Consider the following 18,702-nt stretch of genomic DNA (forward strand, 5'->3'; position numbering starts at 1 on the left):
CAATAATTTGTTTTCCAGAAATTTTGTCTATTGACTTTAATTTCTTGGAATATTTCATATTGTATATTATAACTTTGGATTTCGTCCAGAAAAAATTATTGCCCTTTCTATTTGAACTCTTTTTTGTTTAACTTTAGGTTTGTAACCAAAAAGAAATATCTAGATGATTATTCTAACATATTATCTTTTATAAGGTAGGTTGGTTTTAATGGTGTTTAGTTGTTTTTAATCTATGATTTTTAACTTATATTTGGGATATATTTTTAGCATTCTTTTTTTTTGTGCACATATTTTTAGCATTCTTTTCTGCTGTTTTTTTTTGGTTCTACGAATTTATAAACTCACCGCTGTGTTTTTAGGTTTGCGTAATTTTCGTTAACGTTTGATCATTAATCTTCTGATTAAAAAAGCCACCTACTAGTTGAGAGAACACTAACCAAGACAAGAAACGTGTATAAAAGAAGATTTAGGATCGGATTAGGGATTTGAGGCGCAATTTCCAAAGGGACCCGCATATATTCTTGCCTCCATCTTCAAGCAAGGCACAAAAGCGTAGATTCCCATGCAGCTCTTTCTTTTTAGTTCTTGTCGTTACTTTTTTTCTTAAATCTTCGGAGCTTTTTTTGTTATCTCCACTTTAGTGAAAAATTCTCTCGATTTACGAAAATAGATTCGTTTTCACGATCTATGCTCTTTTTATTCATTCATTAAGTTTTGATTGGTATTATAACGTGCTCTTCTTACGCAAGCATATCAGCATATGATCTTTTATCTGTTTCTGTTTTAAGAAACTTTTCTTTCCTCTATATCTAAGCTAGTTTCTCAAAAGTAGATGATGACATGTGCTTTCAATTCATTACAAAGTTTAGTTTAAAATGTACTGTAACTTAACAAAAGTTAAACCGTTTCGAAAGAAAACTTCTCCGCATTCACAAATAATCATAAACTTCAGTCTTCAGCTAAGAAAATAACAACAGTTTTTAAATCTTATATGAGGTTATGAGTTCTGACCGAAAGTCCTCAGAATAGCAGTTTTTAAAAAAAAAAACTGCGTACGATTTTTTGGTATTTTTTACTCCCGAAAATATACGAAAAAAAAACAATGGCATCTTCTTCTTTTTTTTGACAAAAAAACAATGCCATCATCTTACAGATTTGTTTCATTTGATAATTTTTATTTGAAGAACTTTATCATTTCTTTTTAAAAATGGGAAATTAGGTGATATAACCAAACAAAAACCCATAATTCATTATATAACCAAAATCACACCCTCTCTCCTCTTCTCTCTTCCTATCTCTCTCTAACCTCTTTCTACAAAATTAATTTCTCTTTTTTTTTTGGTTATATCACAAATAAGCCCTTTAAAAATAGTGTCCGACGTAGACGAGTCATACAGATTTGCAGGTACGCGTATCACACGGTGGACCTGTAATAACTTTTATCACACTGCGTGAAATTAGGCCTAGAGTCACCAGGCCGATGGGCTTTAACTACAAATTGATATTTTTAAGAAATAAACAGTTAACAAACTGTGTTCGATAGTTGCACAAAGGAGGAAAAAAACTAGTGTATATCCCACTTTTTTACTGCTAAAAAGTAGAGCAGAACAGTTTGGTGGTTCCATAACCGGTGAAAAATCAAATGTTCAGTAATTCAGGTAAACAGTTAAAAGACAACAAACCAACTTCTCATTTACTCGCATTATTCTAAGACAAACCTTTTGATCAGCCTCAATAACTCTTCTCCCAAATGATCAACTAGATCTTGCAATCTCCATTACATCAGCCAACCACAGCCCATTCCGATAGTTCACTCCTCCAGAGCTAAAACCGTTGGCAGGTAACACCACATTCGTATCGGAACCATTCATTTGCTATGCAGTATATCACTACATCCGCTGTATGTTGCACCTCGGTTAGACACAAATGGAGAAAACGCCTTGTAGAGCTTTTTCACATTCCATTTATTTTCGCCCATAAAGCTATTGTGATAGAGAAACGAGTTGGCTTATTTGTAGTACACAAGTAAACTCTAATATTGTAACGCTCCGGCTGTTCAAGGCAAATGGGTTTTCCACGTCCGCTCACTCCTGTGGACTATATTCCATCGGACGAGTAGTGCGTTAATTTTTCCAAAGTTCGAAATCATTGTTTACTATTCCTCCAATCATCACATGACATGTTCTCGTGCTTAGGCCTAGCTCGCACGATATCGGGAATCACTTCCTGAAAGATCACCCAGTCTTTCCACAATACCGGATCAAGCATGATTAACCCTAGAGTTTTAAATGGATGTGTGACGGTAAAGGTAAGTGCACTTTGGTGACACATATAGCCAAATCAACTATGTTAAGCCTTTCCATATACCACAAACCAGAATATTACAATTCACACCTTCTCAAAGAATGCAACATCTTCATGCGCTCCAAGATTGTTAGCCATGTTTGTGTGAGCCCTCACTGACTCCACACTCGCCTGAGTTCGGTTCTAATACCACTTGTAAGCCCCAACCACGGCTAATGGACCTCCCATGCCCGTTTACTCTGCTCGTGGACTCCATCCCGTCTAACGTGCAATGCATTAATTTTTCTAAAGCTCGAAATCGTTGTTTACTGACTTTGCAATCACCACACGATATTTCTTCGTACTTTGACCTCACTAGCACGATATCGGAAATTACTTCCTGTAGAAAATCTTTCTTTTGGTAGCATATATTCTTCACTGATAACTTTATGTGCAAAAAGAGTTTATTTCAAAGTCTCTCATTACTTTTTGAAGATAATAAGGGATAAACAAAATACATTCCCCTTACAGTATTTGAAGCACTGTATTTTTCTTCTTATGATTTAAGTTTTATTCTCTTTTATACAACTAGAATAAAAAAACACAAAAAATATGATATAAAATACAAATATCCGATTAATTTGTTATAATTGACATTAATTTTATACATTTTTGGTTTTGATTGACATTACTGTTATATAATATGTACTTTAATTTTATTTTAAATGTGAAATAAAATTACTTAGATTTGTCAAAACTAGTTTTTCATGTTGTTTTAACCAGTGCCTGATATATAATGATTTTAGAACAATTATTCAAGTGTAATACCACGAGGGTCCTCGATCATCTTGGGATCCCTGAACGAATCTTTTCTTATATTAACTGTCTGAGGAAATACTTTAAAATAGTCGACGAAACATTTTTCTGGTGATAATTTCATGAATCTATGAATGTTACAAAAGCTTTATAGTGATCTACATTCGTTTAAAATAAATATATACACAACTGAGTGTTCCTAAGAAAATTGTTTCTGATTTTTTACAGAACTATGTAAGAACTTATAAGTTGATGGCTCTTTGACCGCTGGGAGTCAAACCTAGGTCTACGTTTGGAATGCAAATATCCTAACCGTTAAACTATTTGGAAAAGTGGTGTCTAGGCTTTGAATAGTCATTTGGCATACAATACAACCTCAAAACTCTAGCTAGCATTCACTAAGCATTCTTGTGCTATAAAAAAAGGATATGCAGATGAAGGAGGCGGCCGTGGACAGCCAGAGCCCTGGGTCATGCTAGGTAAAACATTCGCAACAGGCTCCCAAAATTTTTGAAAAAAAATTATGTACAAATAGACACCTAAAAAAAAAATTTAGACCCCCAAACTTGTAAAAAAAAAAATTTACGTAGGCACAGTCACAAGCTTCCAAAATCTCATGGCCGGCCCTGGGGACAGCCACTACGTTTCGAACCGCTCCTCAAATCCTGAACAACTTTAGTACCATATACCAAAACAGGAGAATAAAAAGATACATCCATAAAACACTAACAAGTCACCTTCTTCAGTTGAAAAAGCTATATCTCATGCTAAGCTTTTCAAAAATCAAAACCGTATAGAGTGGACCGAAATTTAGGCCCATTTATCGTTTTTGTTGGGCCTTAGCAGTTCTTCGGCTCTATAACGAGTCTCCTTACTACTAATGGTCTGTTATTTCCGTTTAAAGCAACAAGCACAGAAACAGAGACATACTCTGTTTTTGAAACATTTTGCCACAAAAAGACTAAAACCACTCACCAAAACAATGAGATCTGCGGTCATAAGTGTTCCAAGACCTAGTTTCACTTTATCTCTCAGGACTAGGGTTACCAGATAGCAGCGGCTACAAGCAAAAAGACGGTGACAACTATGAAGCCAGGTTTCTCCTTTCTCCTCCTTCCTCTGTTCCTGATTCTTCCTCTTCAAGAAATTGATGTATTTTGGTTTCCGTTCTTTGTAACAGTTACTCCTGCAGAAGATTGTGTTCCAAAGTTCTTCAGAGTGTACATGCCTGGTATATCAGGAGATGATTTGGTAAAAAACAAGACTTCTCTCTTCACTCTGTTTCAAGTTTGGTTGAGACTTGTAATTGCTTTTTGCAGGAGTTGCCTGTTTGTTTCAACAGCTTCTTACCAAAGCCTCTGCCTAAACACGTAACGGTTAAAAGTATTTACGGGAAGACTTGGAGAATGGCGTTGAGGAGATGTGGTGGTGACGCTGAGAGATACATGCTGCTTAACGGGTGGAAGAGGATCGCGAAGGACGAGTCTCTGACCACTGGAAACGTGCTGGAGTTCCAACTGGATGATGATGGCTCGATGTGTTTCAACTTCTCTATCTACGAGCCTCTCACCATGTGTAAAAGACTCCGAACAACAACTTCAGTGCAAGAAACCGAAGATGCTGATGACGTTTTGGTTCTTAGTGATGATGATGATGATGATGATTTTCAGGATTCTGATTACAGTTGTGCTGACGATAATGATGCTAGTGCTGAAGATGATGATCATGGTGTTGCGGCTGGTGATGATCATGTAGCGCTTGATGGTTCTGATGATGATGAGGATGCTGAGGCAAACCATGATGATGACAGACGATATCTAGATGATCGCAGCAACGCGTTTTTTCGAGTGAAGATCAATCCCAAGAAGATAAGCCAATTGGTAAGAAACAAAATAATGAATGATGTTACAATCTTTGAGTGACTAACGATTAGTTTATGCTTTGTTTTGTGATGATTTGCAGCGCATACCGTCTAAGGTTATAAATGACTACGGCTTATCCTTCTCCGAGGCCGAGAGTCTAAATATCATCGATCCACTCGTGAAGAAGTTCGGGAAGCTGACGAAGAAAATTAAGGTTCAGACGAATGGGAGTGTGTTTATCAAAGGGTATGGAGCTATTTATAGGAGGAATGGTGTGAGGTCGACGGACAAAATGATATGTGAGTTGAAGAAGGCGGGTAACAACAATGTGGTTCACACTATCAAGTTTCACGTTATCAAGTAGACTTGCTCATTTTATATGAGTCTTATGCCGTTGTTGATTGTTGACGTGTGTTTATGGGTTATCTCTGTTGTTTGTTGAGTTAATGTTTAGCTACTATCTGTTTGTTTCTAGTTAAATCAAGACTTTGTTGTGTGTGTTGACTTCATGTACGAGTTTGTAGTTTCTGAATATTAATCAGATATGTCTCGAGTGTTGTTTTTGTTTTGGCTAGCAAAATATTTCTTCCATTTCAAAATGATACAGGTTTTAGTTTTTTCACGCATATTATTAAATTTCAATATTAAATGCATAATTTTATGTGATTATCTATTTCCTATAATTTTAAACCAATAAAAATCTAAAAAATACAATTAATTTTTTTGAATTTTACAATTAATAAAATTATTAGTTGATAAAAATGCATTAGAAATACAAAAAATATATCATTTTGAAATAATTTTTTTTCTAGAATATGTATAATATATTTTCTTGTCTACAAGATGGGAAACATCTGTCATTATCTAGATACAAATAGATTGCATTAGACTTGCATTGTTTGAACAAAGGTTATCCATCATATTAATTTCAGAGACATTATAGTGATTTATGAGAATATAGATTTTTGTTTCTGTTTTGTTATTAGTCTTCACTCTATGTTACAAACAATGGCAAATACAGAAGAAGCAAGTACGCTTATGGTGGTGGTGGTTGTGATCGGTTCATGAGATGGTGGTGGTGTTGCTGAGAAGAGTAATCAGATGGGTGGATGACATAGAGACCGGGCATATTCAGATTGAGGAAGGGCTGAGAAGGATGAAGAGTAGCACTAGCAGTGGATGAAGGTGGTGGGCGTGTAGCTGAGGGTGAGAATCCTGATGATGCTGCATTTGAGTACAGTGGCGATGCAATAGCTGTTGTGGCGGTTCCACCACTGAACTGATCTTGCGCTTGCCATGTCCTGGCTAGGAAGCTTTGAGGAGAAGGCGACATAAAACCTTTCTCTGGTGTCCTTTCCTGTAGAGACAAGAAATGAATTTTTTTACTGCACAATATTATTCACCGAGTTGGACATAAAAGAGATGTGTGGCTATGGTGTTTTATTTACCATGGGTGAAAAGAACGCAGAAGGATGGGGGACATGGCGGTTGAGAAGGTGGTCTGAACCCCTCTTTAACAAATTGAAAGGCGTATCACATGTCGCTGCAGTCATGTGGTTGTCCATCTGTAAGACAAAAAAAAAAAATCATGAAGCTAGGAAGAACCATGAAGATACGATCTAACTAGGAAGAAACATTTGACAGAGTTACTTCCACATACCATACTGTTAGGAGGATGATGACGCCGGGGAGCCTTATCTTTTTGCTTTGGACCATCTCCCAGTGAAAGAGAAATTCCCAAACTGAGGTCGAGCTTAACATTAGCTATATAAGGAAATTAGAAAACACGTTAACAAGTTAGTAGTAGCGTGTCACATAGCAGTGACCAGTTTAACAAGCAAGGAACCGAGCATCGATTATACATTTACCTGACTCGGGAATGATCCGGGATGCATGAGGCTCAATTAAGGAAGCAACCGCCCTGATTCCATAATCATATGAGCCGTCAGAATAATCTCTAGTTAATAACCATAACCACAAATAGGCTTTCCTATTAATATGGTTCTATAACTAACGAAAATATAATCAACTCTTTATCTTAGGCACTTCACTCTTTTTAGACAAGCACATTCAGAAAAAAACCATAGCATGTTTAGAATCCCAAACGTTAGATTCCTGAGAGAAGTTGATTGATTACATGTTTCCATTGAACTGCTTCATTTGAGCACCCCACCCCCCAATCTTCTGCAAAGAAACTCCTTGATATCTAGAATTGCTCCTGGAGAAACCAGAGCTCTGTCGCCGAAGTACTTGCACAACTTCCTCTTTGGAAAGATTCGCCATCTGTAAAAGTTTCAAACACCAGATAAGAACCAACACATCTGCTTGAGAAAATCATTCATAGCATTTTCAACAACTGCAAATCAAAACCTGCTTGAGATCCTCTTCATAATCGCTGATAATGAAATTGATGTCAGCCTCCAGTCCCCTGAACTTGACAGCAGCTCTATCATACGCCCTACACAAGCAATATGTCGGACTTGTGAAACTCAAAAGCAGTTGAGATATCAATTAGACCATACAAAAACAACATAGTTTCCAAAGGTGTTACCTAGCTGCAGCATGGGCAGTGTCAAATCCACCTAAATAAACTTGTTTACCGCAATCCCTACAAACAGAAAAAAAAAGATTAATACAAAATCTCAAAGTCTTACCATGTTCTATCATAAGGAACATATCAATCAGCGAGATGTAGATTTTTACCAGATATGAGACTCCCATCTGCCTGTCCTCCTATAAAAAGTAACACCTCTGTACTGAGAACTCTTAGACCTAGGCCCTCTCCTGCTTTTCTTCACCGGCTGTGCTGGTGGTGGCTGTACAAAGTCTCCGCCTTGTGTCCCTCTCTGGAATGAGATATCAACGGAGCTCCTCGAACTTTGCGCAACAGGAAAAAACTCCTTAGTCTTTCTATCTTCTTCTTCTTCTTCTTCTCCACCTCTTCCTTTCAGTATTTCAAACTGAAACTTGACGGCGGCGCGTGTGGAGCAGAGCTCCTCTTCCCCGTCGATGCAGCTTGACGCCTCCGCATTGACCACCGAAGAGTTCGACGTCACCGATTCATCCATCTGAGTTGACTCAGCCGACACCACGTCGAGATTGAGATCCAGCATCATCACTCTCAAAAGTCAACTAAAAAAAAGGCGAAAAAGCTATCTCCTCAAGCTCTCTTACACATTGATCAAAGCTCCCAATAATCCGACCAGATCGAAAATCACATTAGGACAGGAACATTAGATTCTGAAATGAACGGCCAGGATTTGCGGAGGATTATTAAGGATAATTTACAGATAAGGAAAGATCGGTCACGACGGAGACTTAAGGAGACATGGTGATTTTTAAAAGAGAAGACTGAGAGACTAATAGCTTCGCCGGACGAATGAGATTATCGTCGTCGGCCGGGGAATGATGGGACGTAAGCTGTGGTTAGTGGCAACAAAGGAACACTTTTTTTTTTTTTTTTGTAACATCACAAAGGAACACTTATATAAATTATTTATTATTATTATTATTCTCTCCATCTTTCTCGGCAATTGGACAACCGGTTATGTCGGTTCCCGGTTCCGCTGGGGAAAGTACAAATTAATGTAAGAAATTGAAGTATATGATAATTAGTACATTAATAGGACTGTTAACCATTAAAGCATTCACGAAAACGAGTACTTGAATGTGATTTTTCTTTACTAAACCAAGATATGCACTAAACACTATTAAGTAGATATCAAAAAAAAAAAAAAAAGAAGAAAAACGAATCTATTCATTTGCAACTTTGAAGACAAAGCATTTGTATTCATTTATGGGCGGGTCCTATATTTGCAGATATGTCTCTCACCAAATAAAGGACTATAAGAAGAAGACCATGAGACAACATGATTTATCACCAAGTACAAACAATATGATCCACTTTAGAGCATTATTAACTTCATCATATGCTTTGTACAAAATATCAAAGCATTATTGTAAATTCAGATCTATCAAATTTTGAGAGTTTTACATGTACATCAATTGTGTGTCATTTTCTTTGATAATTTATTGTTGAATTAAGTAAAGAACATGTGATTTGAAATAGTTATTGCATATAAACGACAAAACCAAAAAGAAAATGGAAGACAAAAACACATATAGTTAAGTCACATCGAATTATATGGCTTGGCTGACTCTAGCTTGAGAGCAATAATGAAACAAAGAGATTATAGCAATGAAGCAGATGATACGGTTCAAGAGGGTAATCCATAAAAGGTAACGTAAGAAGACATCATTGCTCTTCTTTTGCAAAGCTTAGCTACTCTCGTCTACTAGGAGATTAATTATAAGTAGCTATGTAAATGTGCAAAAAGCAGTTAAAAGAATGTACTGTATATTTTACATAAATAATGAAAATATATAGAGCAGTGAACGTTACGTCTTTAATTAAATTGATGGAATCATGGAATGGGTTCGAAGTTCGAACTCAGGTTTTAGCCGTGAAAAATGAGAATGACCTCAACAAATATATACATTTATTTGATTGTGTCCATACGAATCTCTTTTTCTTTCTAAATGTTAGTATTATTATTAGTGGGGTAGATGTCGTCAAATGATAAATTTTGACTGGCTTTAGCCGGTTGCCAAAAGTGGAATGTCAGAGAAGATCATGATTTTAACGAGTACAATGCAGCCACGTGTACAACAGAGTTTACACCCCAGCCATTCAGCTACTCTCTGCGTCTTTCCTCATGTGTCTATCTGATCTGACGGCCCACGTCTGTTCTGACTTTCCTCAAATTCCGGATTTTTTTCTACCTAATCTTTATTTTTTTCCTAACATTTCTTTTTCATAGTTAAGTTCTGCATTCGTTATTTTTTTTTACTACCGTCTACCGTCTATACCAAAATCAAAAACTAAGAAAGTTTGAAAACCAAAATTAAAATCTAAAATCTTTTTTTTTTTGAAACACTAAAATCTAAAATCTTTAATTTGTAAATAATCATGACTTAAATTATGTTTGCGTTTGCCAAAGTTTCATTGCCAAAGTTTCAAAGTGAAACTTGTATGTTAGAGTCACCTGCTAAAATCGCATTTTTAAACCAAAAGTTAGATTCTAACTATAATTAAAAAATATTAGAAAATGCTACCATTTATTTAGCATAAAGAAAAAAATCACTCTTGTTATATTCTTTTTTTATCTTGTTGTCACTTTCGTAAGATATATCCATTCACATTTTGAAAACTACATTTAATCATATAAGGCAGACGAGGTTGAATTGAAAGACGTGGACGCAGTCCTACCCGTTAAAGGAAATTTATTTTTTCTGGTAGCAATGTCTTCGTACCTAATATAGTATATTTTTTTAGTGCGATGCGACACGGCAAGAACAAGTGCCCATTCTTATCGTGCGATTATCAGAGCATGAACAATGAAGTTTTTTATATTCAGTTAAAAACTTCATTTTAAGAATTCCCATTAATTATGTTCTTATACTATTTCCAACTATTAGAAATCATGTAAGATTCCAAAAGAAATTAAAAATATCCATATTTTAATTGTGTAATTAAATTTTATATTTTTAAAATCATTAAAATGTTAATTGCCTGACATGTAGATGAAAAAAGTTTAAAAGTAGTTCTAAAAAAAAGTTTTTAAAACTTCTTTTCACTCTCTTTTAATTTCTTTTTTTATTTCTTTAACTTTAATACGAGAGTTCTGATTGAAAAACCTCTATTGAAGATGGTTTTAGTTTCAGTTTGGATCAAAATGTAGTTTTAAAAAAAAAAGAGTAGTTTGTATAAGGAACTGACACATATATACATATATAAGCGTTTTTTTTACTAAATATATAAGCGGTTTTAAAGTAAGGGAAACTCAAAACAGAATGATACTACCTATATGACTAACAGATATGTTTTATTTGTTCTAATTAAAGAATATTCATGATTTCTGTTAAACAATACCGAAACCGTATTGATATCTAATAAGATTGTAGGTAACAGCCAATATATAGCATCTAACTTTCTAATCTGCTGTAGTATTGTTGTATTAACATTTGGATTCAAATTCGGTAGAATATATATAAACCAAAAAAAAATCGGGATAACATCCGTGATTTGCCTCTTTCTCATCATGAAAACCTTGTGAGTTTGACTATGCAAGTGTACGATGGTGTATACATTCTGTTGATGCCCTATTATGAGTCATAAGTTCATTATCAACGATTTAATTTTGAAGGTGTTCTAATGTACACATTATAAAAATCTGAGGAGAACGAGAGTATTGTTAGAACTTGGTTCGGTTTGGTTAATTTAAATTTTGTTTTAAATAATTTTTTGTTTGATTGATTTAGTTTAAGTTTGATTCAGTTTAGTTCGGCTTGGTTTTAGTCCGATCGGTTTGGTTTTAATCCGATTAGACAACAAAAGCCAGAACTTGTCACTTACTAATTGATAATTTGATATATAGAAAATAAGCTATAAGAAAATGAAAACTTCACTAATACTAAGAGAAAACCATGACAATGAAGCTAAATCTCATTCATAGGTTGGGCAGCCTAACAAACGGATTTGGTATGATCCTAATTATAAGATTATTGGCTCAGATTGATACAATAGCTATGAAAATGCGGCTGCTGCTACTTACTACTTTTGATGAGTATAGACTGTATAGTCATTTAATTTTGTTATAAAATGAAATTCGACATTATGGAGTGGGATGTTGATTGACATTTTTGCTCTATCTCTGATCATGTGAGGTACAGATTTCTCCTCCTAGACAGAAAGGAACACAAATTCGAATACTATAACTACTTTGAAACAAAGACACAAATAAACACACGTACGAACTATTCTGGGCAGCTAGAGCTAGGTAACTTAAACAGTCGACTCTAAGATTGTAACTTAGCCCGCCCATAGCACAATGAAGAAACGTCCCCACATGATTCTGTATAATCCATCCCAAGCCAGACGCAGTCCTACCTAAACGGTGTCGAACATGGGACTAATCTGCAGCTGTTTTCTTTTTCTTGTGTGACACGCAGATGTAATAATAACGGTGTAGCTTCTGCTAATAAGGTATGTATTGTCTACAATGTTTGGTTTTGTCTCTAAGCCGGTTTCATCAAAAGCTTTAATTTATTGCTGAGTAGGCTCCAGAAGAAAACGTGGGAAGTTGTTCTCCCGGTGACAGTTCCGTTGCAAAAATAATGGGTTCAGGTTTGAGCAGTATTGACAATCCATCGAATCAGCAGTCTAGTGGAAGCGAACGTGCCACACAAAGAGAGGCTGCTTTGATGAAGTTTCGGCTTAAACGTAAAGAGCGATGCTTTGAGAAGAAGGTATCTCTATGCAAAGCTTAAGCTCTTATTTCGTGGGAGGCACGAAGTTATGGCATGCTTTTGTGTTGTTCTGTTTTGCCTTTAGGTAAGGTATCACAGTAGGAGGAAACTAGCTGAGCAACGGCCTCGTGTCAAAGGTCAATTCATTCGCAAGTAAGATTCTTTACTCTTCCTCAAAGTGTCTGGATTTACAAAAGGTTTCCTTATTTAATAATGTGCTCACATGGATCCATTGCCTTTGTAGGAGAGATGATTCTAATCAGGAAATGAGTGTCCGAAGACTGACGACAGCTGAGTCAACGAAGATGGTATAGAAGAGAGGTTCACAAAGTGGCATTGTATCTGTAGAAGCGTCTCTATTTAGTGACCTTTTGGATTATTTAATTGGTTACGTTTTTGTATGTATTTTTTTCTCCATTTTGTATAATAGAAAAGATTTTTTCCATGGAAATAAATAAAAGACATTCTCCAAAAAAAAAAGTTTCAAAAACTAAAATTTTAAGCTATTTTAGAGTATTTCTCTAAAATAAATAAATTATTCTTGCCATGAGCTATTTTAGGTATTTCAGTGTATTAGTAAGCAGTACAATCACTTGCTTATTAGGTCATAAAACGTTTAAAAATTAAACTATTTATTTTCTTATAAACTTTATTGCTCGCATTATTTGAGGCTAAAAATGATTTTCTCATGAATCTAATTTGTGTATAATTATTATTTTTTAAAAAAGAAGATCCATGCATAGAGGCGCTCTATTAGAACACATTAAGCTCTCCTATATATATATTCTCTTCGAAGAGATTTTTAAGTGTTCATCCTCTAACCTCTCACCCGCTCTCTCTAGTTTTCTCGCAGAGAGTCTCTTTTGTTTAAAGAAAACTCTCAAGAAAGTTATACCTCTCCATCCCCAAATTGCTACGATGAAAAAGTTCTTCTGTTGTCACAAAGGAGAAAGCTCAAGTGGAGCAGTAGAAGCGGAAGAGCAAACGCAACCTCTGCAACCAGTGCAACTGCAACCATCATCATCGCAACCAGTGCAAGACCCACAAGCCTCATCGAGAAGTGTCAAAGACGAGAACGAAGCCATCTTTGATGAAAACCTCTTTGACAATAACGAAGGCCTTAACCTTGCTTGGCGCAACCTTTGGAAATCCTACGAAGATGCTAAAGGTTCCTTTCTTGTTTCTCCTCCTTGAAACACTCTGTTTTTAGGGTTGTTACTTTCGTTTTGAATCACAACAAGCGTTAACTTGCGTAACAAGATTGATCTAGGGTTCCTGTTCATCGTTGTTTTACTTCGTTTTAAATCACAACAATCTTGAACTTGCGTTGCAAGTTACCGTAGTAGAGCTCTGTTCTTGTTTTTTTGGAACTTGATCTAGGGTTCTTGTTCATAGTTGTTACCTCTCTTTCTTTAACGTGTTAGTCACTCATCGTTTTGTAGCTGCGACTCATGATCCTTACCCTGGACCTAAGATTAAATGGAGCGAGATCTTTCAAGGAACCCTAAACTTCCGTAACATCAACTATCTCGGCCGAGGCAACTTCGGTGAAGTCTATCGCTGCGATATACCAAGACTCGACAAGGTTACAAAACTCAAAGTCTTGTCCTTTACTGTCCCGAAACTCGAAACCCATTTGCTAAAAATCTTTGTTTCTTATCAGACCGGAGCTGCAAAGGTTCAAAATAATCCGAGCGAAGAGGCTCATGCTGAGTTCTTGGCAGAGATCACAACGTTACACGCGGCTAATCACCCAAACGTGATCACTCTTCTCGGCAAATGTTTCCATCAAGACCACCGTGTCATCGTCTACGAGTTCATGCATCGAGGCTCTCTCGATCACCACCTCTTTCGTAAACACAACAAACAAACAAATCCCATTTTAGACTTAAACTGATTCTTTCTACTTTTGTTTTCACTAACTTTCCTCTTTTGTTTTGTAGCAAACACGAGGCTACTTCGAGGTCGTGGACGTGGCTTACTTCAGGTATACAAGGTTTTGAGTTGGACCATGAGGCTGAGGATCGCAGTGGGTGTAGCTAAAGCTCTTGTTTATCTCCACGAGGAGCTGAAGATGGTTCACAGAGACGTCAAGGTTTCGAACGTTTTGCTTGACAAGAAGTTTGTGCCGAAGCTGACTGATTTTGGATTAGCGTCTTGCATCGTTGAAGATGAGAACGGCGTTGAGAAGAGGAGCGAGATCACTCTGATCAAGGGAACTCCGGGTTGCACCGCGCCGGAGACAGAGGAGTTAGGTTTGGTCTCGAGCAAGAACGATGTCTACAGCTATGGAGTGTTCCTGTTCACGCTTTTCACTGGAAGGAAAGCTTTTGATTCTAAGAGAGGTTCGGGGAAAGAGAAGCTCACGGATTGGGTAATGATTCCATAACTTTAGGGCTTAGTTTTTATTTGTTTCTTGTTCTGCACGTAACAAATGTTTTTTTTATTTGCAGTTAAAGATAGTATGTAGCAGAGGAGATAACATTCCGCTGGTTGTTGATTCTGCGATGGGTAATAGGTTTCCGGGTGAAGGTTTAATCAAATTATTTCAGACGGCCTTGATGTGTGTCGATCCGCAGCTGCTTGCACGTCCTGAAATGCGTTTTGTGGAGTCGATGGTTAGTGACGTTGCGGTTTATGAGGTCCCAACGTGTCCAACGTTGACGAGGAGGCATTCGATATAGGATGTTTTATCAGGCGGCTTTCATTTTGGTTTTTAGAAACATATAATTATAACCGATGCGTTAGTTTGTAATCTTTTCTAAGATTTAAGACGAGACCAGGGTGTTGTGTACTTTTGAGATAATGCCGTTTGTAAATAGGTGTTATCAACTTTTGATATCGTTTGCCTTCATTTCTTTGTTATGAAACTGTCTTAAAATAGGAGAAAAGTTCTTACCTTTGGATTTTGTTAGATCTTAATTCTTTTTTTTTTTCCTAAAAATGATCTCTTTGTTAAATTAACTGGATCAAATGAATAACTTTGCAACTTTACAAGTCATGAGGGTAACAACTTCACTCTTGATCATATTTAGCACTTGAAGCTTCTAATGCAAGTAAGCTTTACCTGTGACTGATTTGGAGTTTTCATTTCTTGTGTGATATGGGAGGTTATCATTTCTATGGATTTACAAAACGTTTTCTTATTTAGTAATGTACTCACATGGATCCATTCATTTCTTGGAGGAGTGATTCTAAATCAGGAAATGAGTGTCCGAGTAGTGACGACTGTTAGAACAACAAAAGTGGTATAGGAAGAGAGGTCACTTCCAAGATATGAAGAACAAAAGAAAGTTTCACACAGTAGTGTCGTATCTGAACAGAGTCTCTTTTGGATTCTTTCATTATGTATTTTAATAATTGATTCCCCCATTTTGTTTGATAAAGTATAAAAAAAATTATTTCATTGATACATAAGTTATTGCTATGAGAATTTTCCTTGTGTGTTGGTAAGTAGTCTTGTTTAGTTTAGCAAAAAAAAGGGTAGTCTTGTTTAAAATCTTGTATTCCTACAAAAAAAACATATTGTTGCCATGCATGGTATTTGCTTCTTTTTGGGGGGTATAATGCATAGTAATTTACTCAGTAATTTTGATTAATATTTTAATAATTAATGAGTGAAAAAAGAGTTCCCCTATGAATCTAATTTGTGCACTATTAAATTTTGCTAATTTTTTTTTTTTTAATGATTTATTGAGCTGCTCGATTTGAAACGCATTTGGTCTCGTATATATATATATATATATATATAACCCCTCCACTCTCTCTCTCGCTCTCTACTCTTCTCGCAGAGAGCCTCTTTGTTTAACCGCAACTTTTCCTGGAAAACACTTTCTCGGAAAGAAGAGAGAAAGTCTCAAGAAAGGTTGATCGCAACGATGAAGAGGTACTTATGTTGTTTCAAAGGAGAAAGCTCGAGTCAAGGCGCAGCGCGAAACCCACAATCATCGGGAGGAAATCGACAACGGCCATTTGGCGATAACGAGTTCCTCAACAACGCGTGGCGCAACAATCTCGAGCTCCCCGACGATCGTCTTCCTCCAGGTTCCCCTTTTTGCTTTCTCTTTGTTTTCAATCTTTCAAAGTAGGGTTTCTTGTGGCGCAAGCACTCTGTTTCTTACGTGAGAACGAGAAGTTATCTTAGAGTTGTTCTTGTTTCTGAAACAAGTCTTGATCTTGTGAAGTCAATCTCGTTTTCTGGTTTCTTGTGACGCAAGCACTCTGTTTCTTAAGAGTTACTTCGTATTAGAGTTGTTCTTGTTTACTGAAACAAGTATCGATCTTGTGGAACAATCTAGTTTTCTGGTTTCTTGTGCCGCAAGCAATCTGTTTCATAGAGTTACTTCATTTTGAATCACAGCAATTAGGGTTCACGCACGTAATCGTATTAGAGTTGTTCTTGTTTATTGAAACAAGTCTTGATCTTGTGGAATAATCTGATGTTTTCTGGTTTCTTGTGCCGCAAGCAATCTGTTTCATCGAGTTACTTCATTTTGAATCACAGCGATTAGGTTTTAAGCAAGTAATCGTATTAGAGTTGTTCTTGTGTATTGAAAACAAGTTTGGATCTTGTGGAACTATCTGATTCGCTAATGCCACAAGAGATTGAATTAGGGTTCTTGTTCATTTGCAGAATCTCCTCGCGTATCTCCACCTCGACTTCCTTATTTCACGTTACGATGGGAAGAGATCTTAGAAGGAACTCAAAACCTCGATAACACTAACTTGCTCGGCGAAGGCAACTTCGGTCAAGTCTATCGCTGCAATCTCCCAAGACTCAATCAGGTCTAAACCACTTCTTTTGTCTTCGCCTTTGTGCTAAAAATAGTAACTTTTGTTTCTTCTTTTCAATTAGGTCGGAGCTGCAAAGATTCAAAAGGTAGAGAACGAAGAGGCTAAAACCGAGTTCGAGGCAGAGATCACAACGTTACACAGAGCTAATCACCCAAACGTTATCAACCTTCTCGGACAATGTGTCACCGACGAAGACCGTGTCATCGTCTACCAGTTCATGCCTAGAGGCTCTCTCGACCACCACCTCTACGGTAAGAACCTAACCTAAATGAATCTCTCTGTGTTTGAGTTTTGTTGTTTAAATGTTAAACCCTTGTTTTGTAGCTGACACGAGGCCAGCTCCGGGCTTACAACAGCAACGAAATGCGGTTTTGAGCTGGGAGAGGAGGATGAACATCGCATTGGGTGTAGCTGAGGCTCTGATCTATCTACACGAGGAGCTCAAGACGGTTCACAGAGATCTCAAGGTTGCTAACGTTTTACTCGACGAGGACTTCGTGCCGAAGCTGACTGACTTTGGACTAGCGACTAGAATGGCTCACGATGCGAACGGCATTGAGAAGCAGAGTCAGATCGATCCTATCAAGGGAACTATGGGATGCATCGCACCGGAGACAGAAGGGTCAGGTCTGGTTTCGAGCAAGTCTGATGTCTATAGCTATGGAGTTTTCTTGCTCACGCTTTTCACTGGAAGGAAGGCTTTTGATCGTTCGAGACCTGCTGCTTCAAGGAAAATCAATGGATGGGTATGCATTTTTAACTCCACGGTTTTTACTTTTCATACGTTTCGTGTTCTGCAAGTTAGTATATGAATCTTGTTTTTGTTTTTGTGCAGTTGATGTCAGTATGGACGAGAGAAGAGTACTTGCCTATTGTTCTTGATGTTGCGTTGGGCAATACGTATTCGGCTGAAGGTATAAAGAGATTATTTCAGGCTGCTAGGATGTGTATGGACCCAAATGTACTGGCACGGCCTACTATGCGTTTTGTGGAGACGATGGTTCGTCAAGCTGCAGCTTATGATGTCGCAACGCTGCCTCCAGTGCTGAGGAGGGATTTAGTGTAGGAAGTTTTCATCAGACGGTTTTATATAGCTAGGCTGCGCTTTTTTTGGGTTTTATAGCATGAAAAAAACATATTATAATACTTGGATGTGTAACTGAATGATTTTGCAGCAACTGTTTCTATGATTTGAGATAGAGATCAGTGTGTGAACTTTTGAGATGTAATGCCATCTGTAAATAGGTGTTAATGAATATCTTTTGCCTTTATTTCTCTGTTTATGAAGCTTTCCTAAAATAGGAGAGAAGAAAAAAAAACAGGAGAGAGAAGTTCTTACCTAATTAGATCTTAAAAGTCCTTTCAAAACAATCTCTATGATTCTGCAACAGAACATGGCATCTTGTGAGAGGTCTTACGCTTTGATCATATGATACACCGAGAAGCTTCTCACACAAGTAAGCTTTCCTGGTTATTAGATATTATCATGCCACACATCTCTTGTTTGTTACAAGAAATAATTAGGGTTAACATTTAAAACTAATGTTGTTCTTCATTCCATTTGATATTAGGAGTTGATCTATGGAGGAAGCATTAACATTAACATCAGCCCCAAATATTTAGGCCTGCTGTTATGATT

At 36.8% G+C, this 18,702-nt stretch overlaps 5 protein-coding genes across 5 annotated transcripts; 4 read left to right on the top strand and 1 right to left on the bottom strand.

Annotated features, from left to right (window-relative positions):
• The first annotated feature begins 4,006 nt into the window (after positions 1-4,006).
• LOC106416811 (B3 domain-containing protein At5g60130) lies at positions 4,007-5,534 on the top strand. Its single transcript, XM_013857709.3, has 4 exons — positions 4,007-4,195; positions 4,280-4,350; positions 4,419-4,979; positions 5,062-5,534. Exons 1-4 carry the CDS (start codon positions 4,186-4,188, stop codon positions 5,323-5,325), a joined length of 906 nt encoding a protein of 301 aa, XP_013713163.2. The 5' UTR covers positions 4,007-4,185; the 3' UTR covers positions 5,326-5,534.
• Positions 5,535-5,856: 322 nt separating this feature from the next.
• Positions 5,857-8,411, bottom strand: LOC106385800 (AP2-like ethylene-responsive transcription factor TOE2). Its single transcript, XM_013825702.3, has 8 exons — positions 7,665-8,411; positions 7,513-7,569; positions 7,332-7,419; positions 7,099-7,244; positions 6,830-6,882; positions 6,622-6,725; positions 6,410-6,526; positions 5,857-6,318 (listed from the first exon to the last, which is right to left on the bottom strand). The coding sequence occupies exons 1-8, from the start codon at positions 8,075-8,077 to the stop codon at positions 5,998-6,000; spliced, it is 1,299 nt and encodes a 432-aa protein (XP_013681156.2). The 5' UTR covers positions 8,078-8,411; the 3' UTR covers positions 5,857-5,997.
• A 3,440-nt stretch (positions 8,412-11,851) lies between these two features.
• Positions 11,852-12,583, top strand: LOC125589065 (two-component response regulator-like APRR3). The gene is made up of 5 exons (XM_048761251.1): positions 11,852-11,877; positions 11,973-12,006; positions 12,081-12,269; positions 12,355-12,422; positions 12,514-12,583. The coding sequence occupies exons 1-5, from the start codon at positions 11,852-11,854 to the stop codon at positions 12,581-12,583; spliced, it is 387 nt and encodes a 128-aa protein (XP_048617208.1).
• Positions 12,584-12,677: 94 nt separating this feature from the next.
• On the top strand, positions 12,678-15,136 carry LOC106407108 (probable serine/threonine-protein kinase PBL1). The gene is made up of 5 exons (XM_022707988.2): positions 12,678-13,437; positions 13,712-13,854; positions 13,933-14,122; positions 14,213-14,643; positions 14,723-15,136. Exons 1-5 carry the CDS (start codon positions 13,005-13,007, stop codon positions 14,951-14,953), a joined length of 1,428 nt encoding a protein of 475 aa, XP_022563709.2. The 5' UTR covers positions 12,678-13,004; the 3' UTR covers positions 14,954-15,136.
• Positions 15,137-16,046: 910 nt separating this feature from the next.
• On the top strand, positions 16,047-18,319 carry LOC106407097 (receptor-like kinase LIP2). The gene is made up of 5 exons (XM_048750093.1): positions 16,047-16,313; positions 16,903-17,054; positions 17,125-17,314; positions 17,388-17,809; positions 17,899-18,319. Exons 1-5 carry the CDS (start codon positions 16,148-16,150, stop codon positions 18,127-18,129), a joined length of 1,161 nt encoding a protein of 386 aa, XP_048606050.1. The 5' UTR covers positions 16,047-16,147; the 3' UTR covers positions 18,130-18,319.
• Positions 18,320-18,702: the final 383 nt, after the last annotated feature.

Source organism: Brassica napus, chromosome A2 (genome assembly GCF_020379485.1).
Source record: "Brassica napus cultivar Da-Ae chromosome A2, Da-Ae, whole genome shotgun sequence".
NCBI lineage: Eukaryota > Viridiplantae > Streptophyta > Magnoliopsida > Brassicales > Brassicaceae > Brassica > Brassica napus.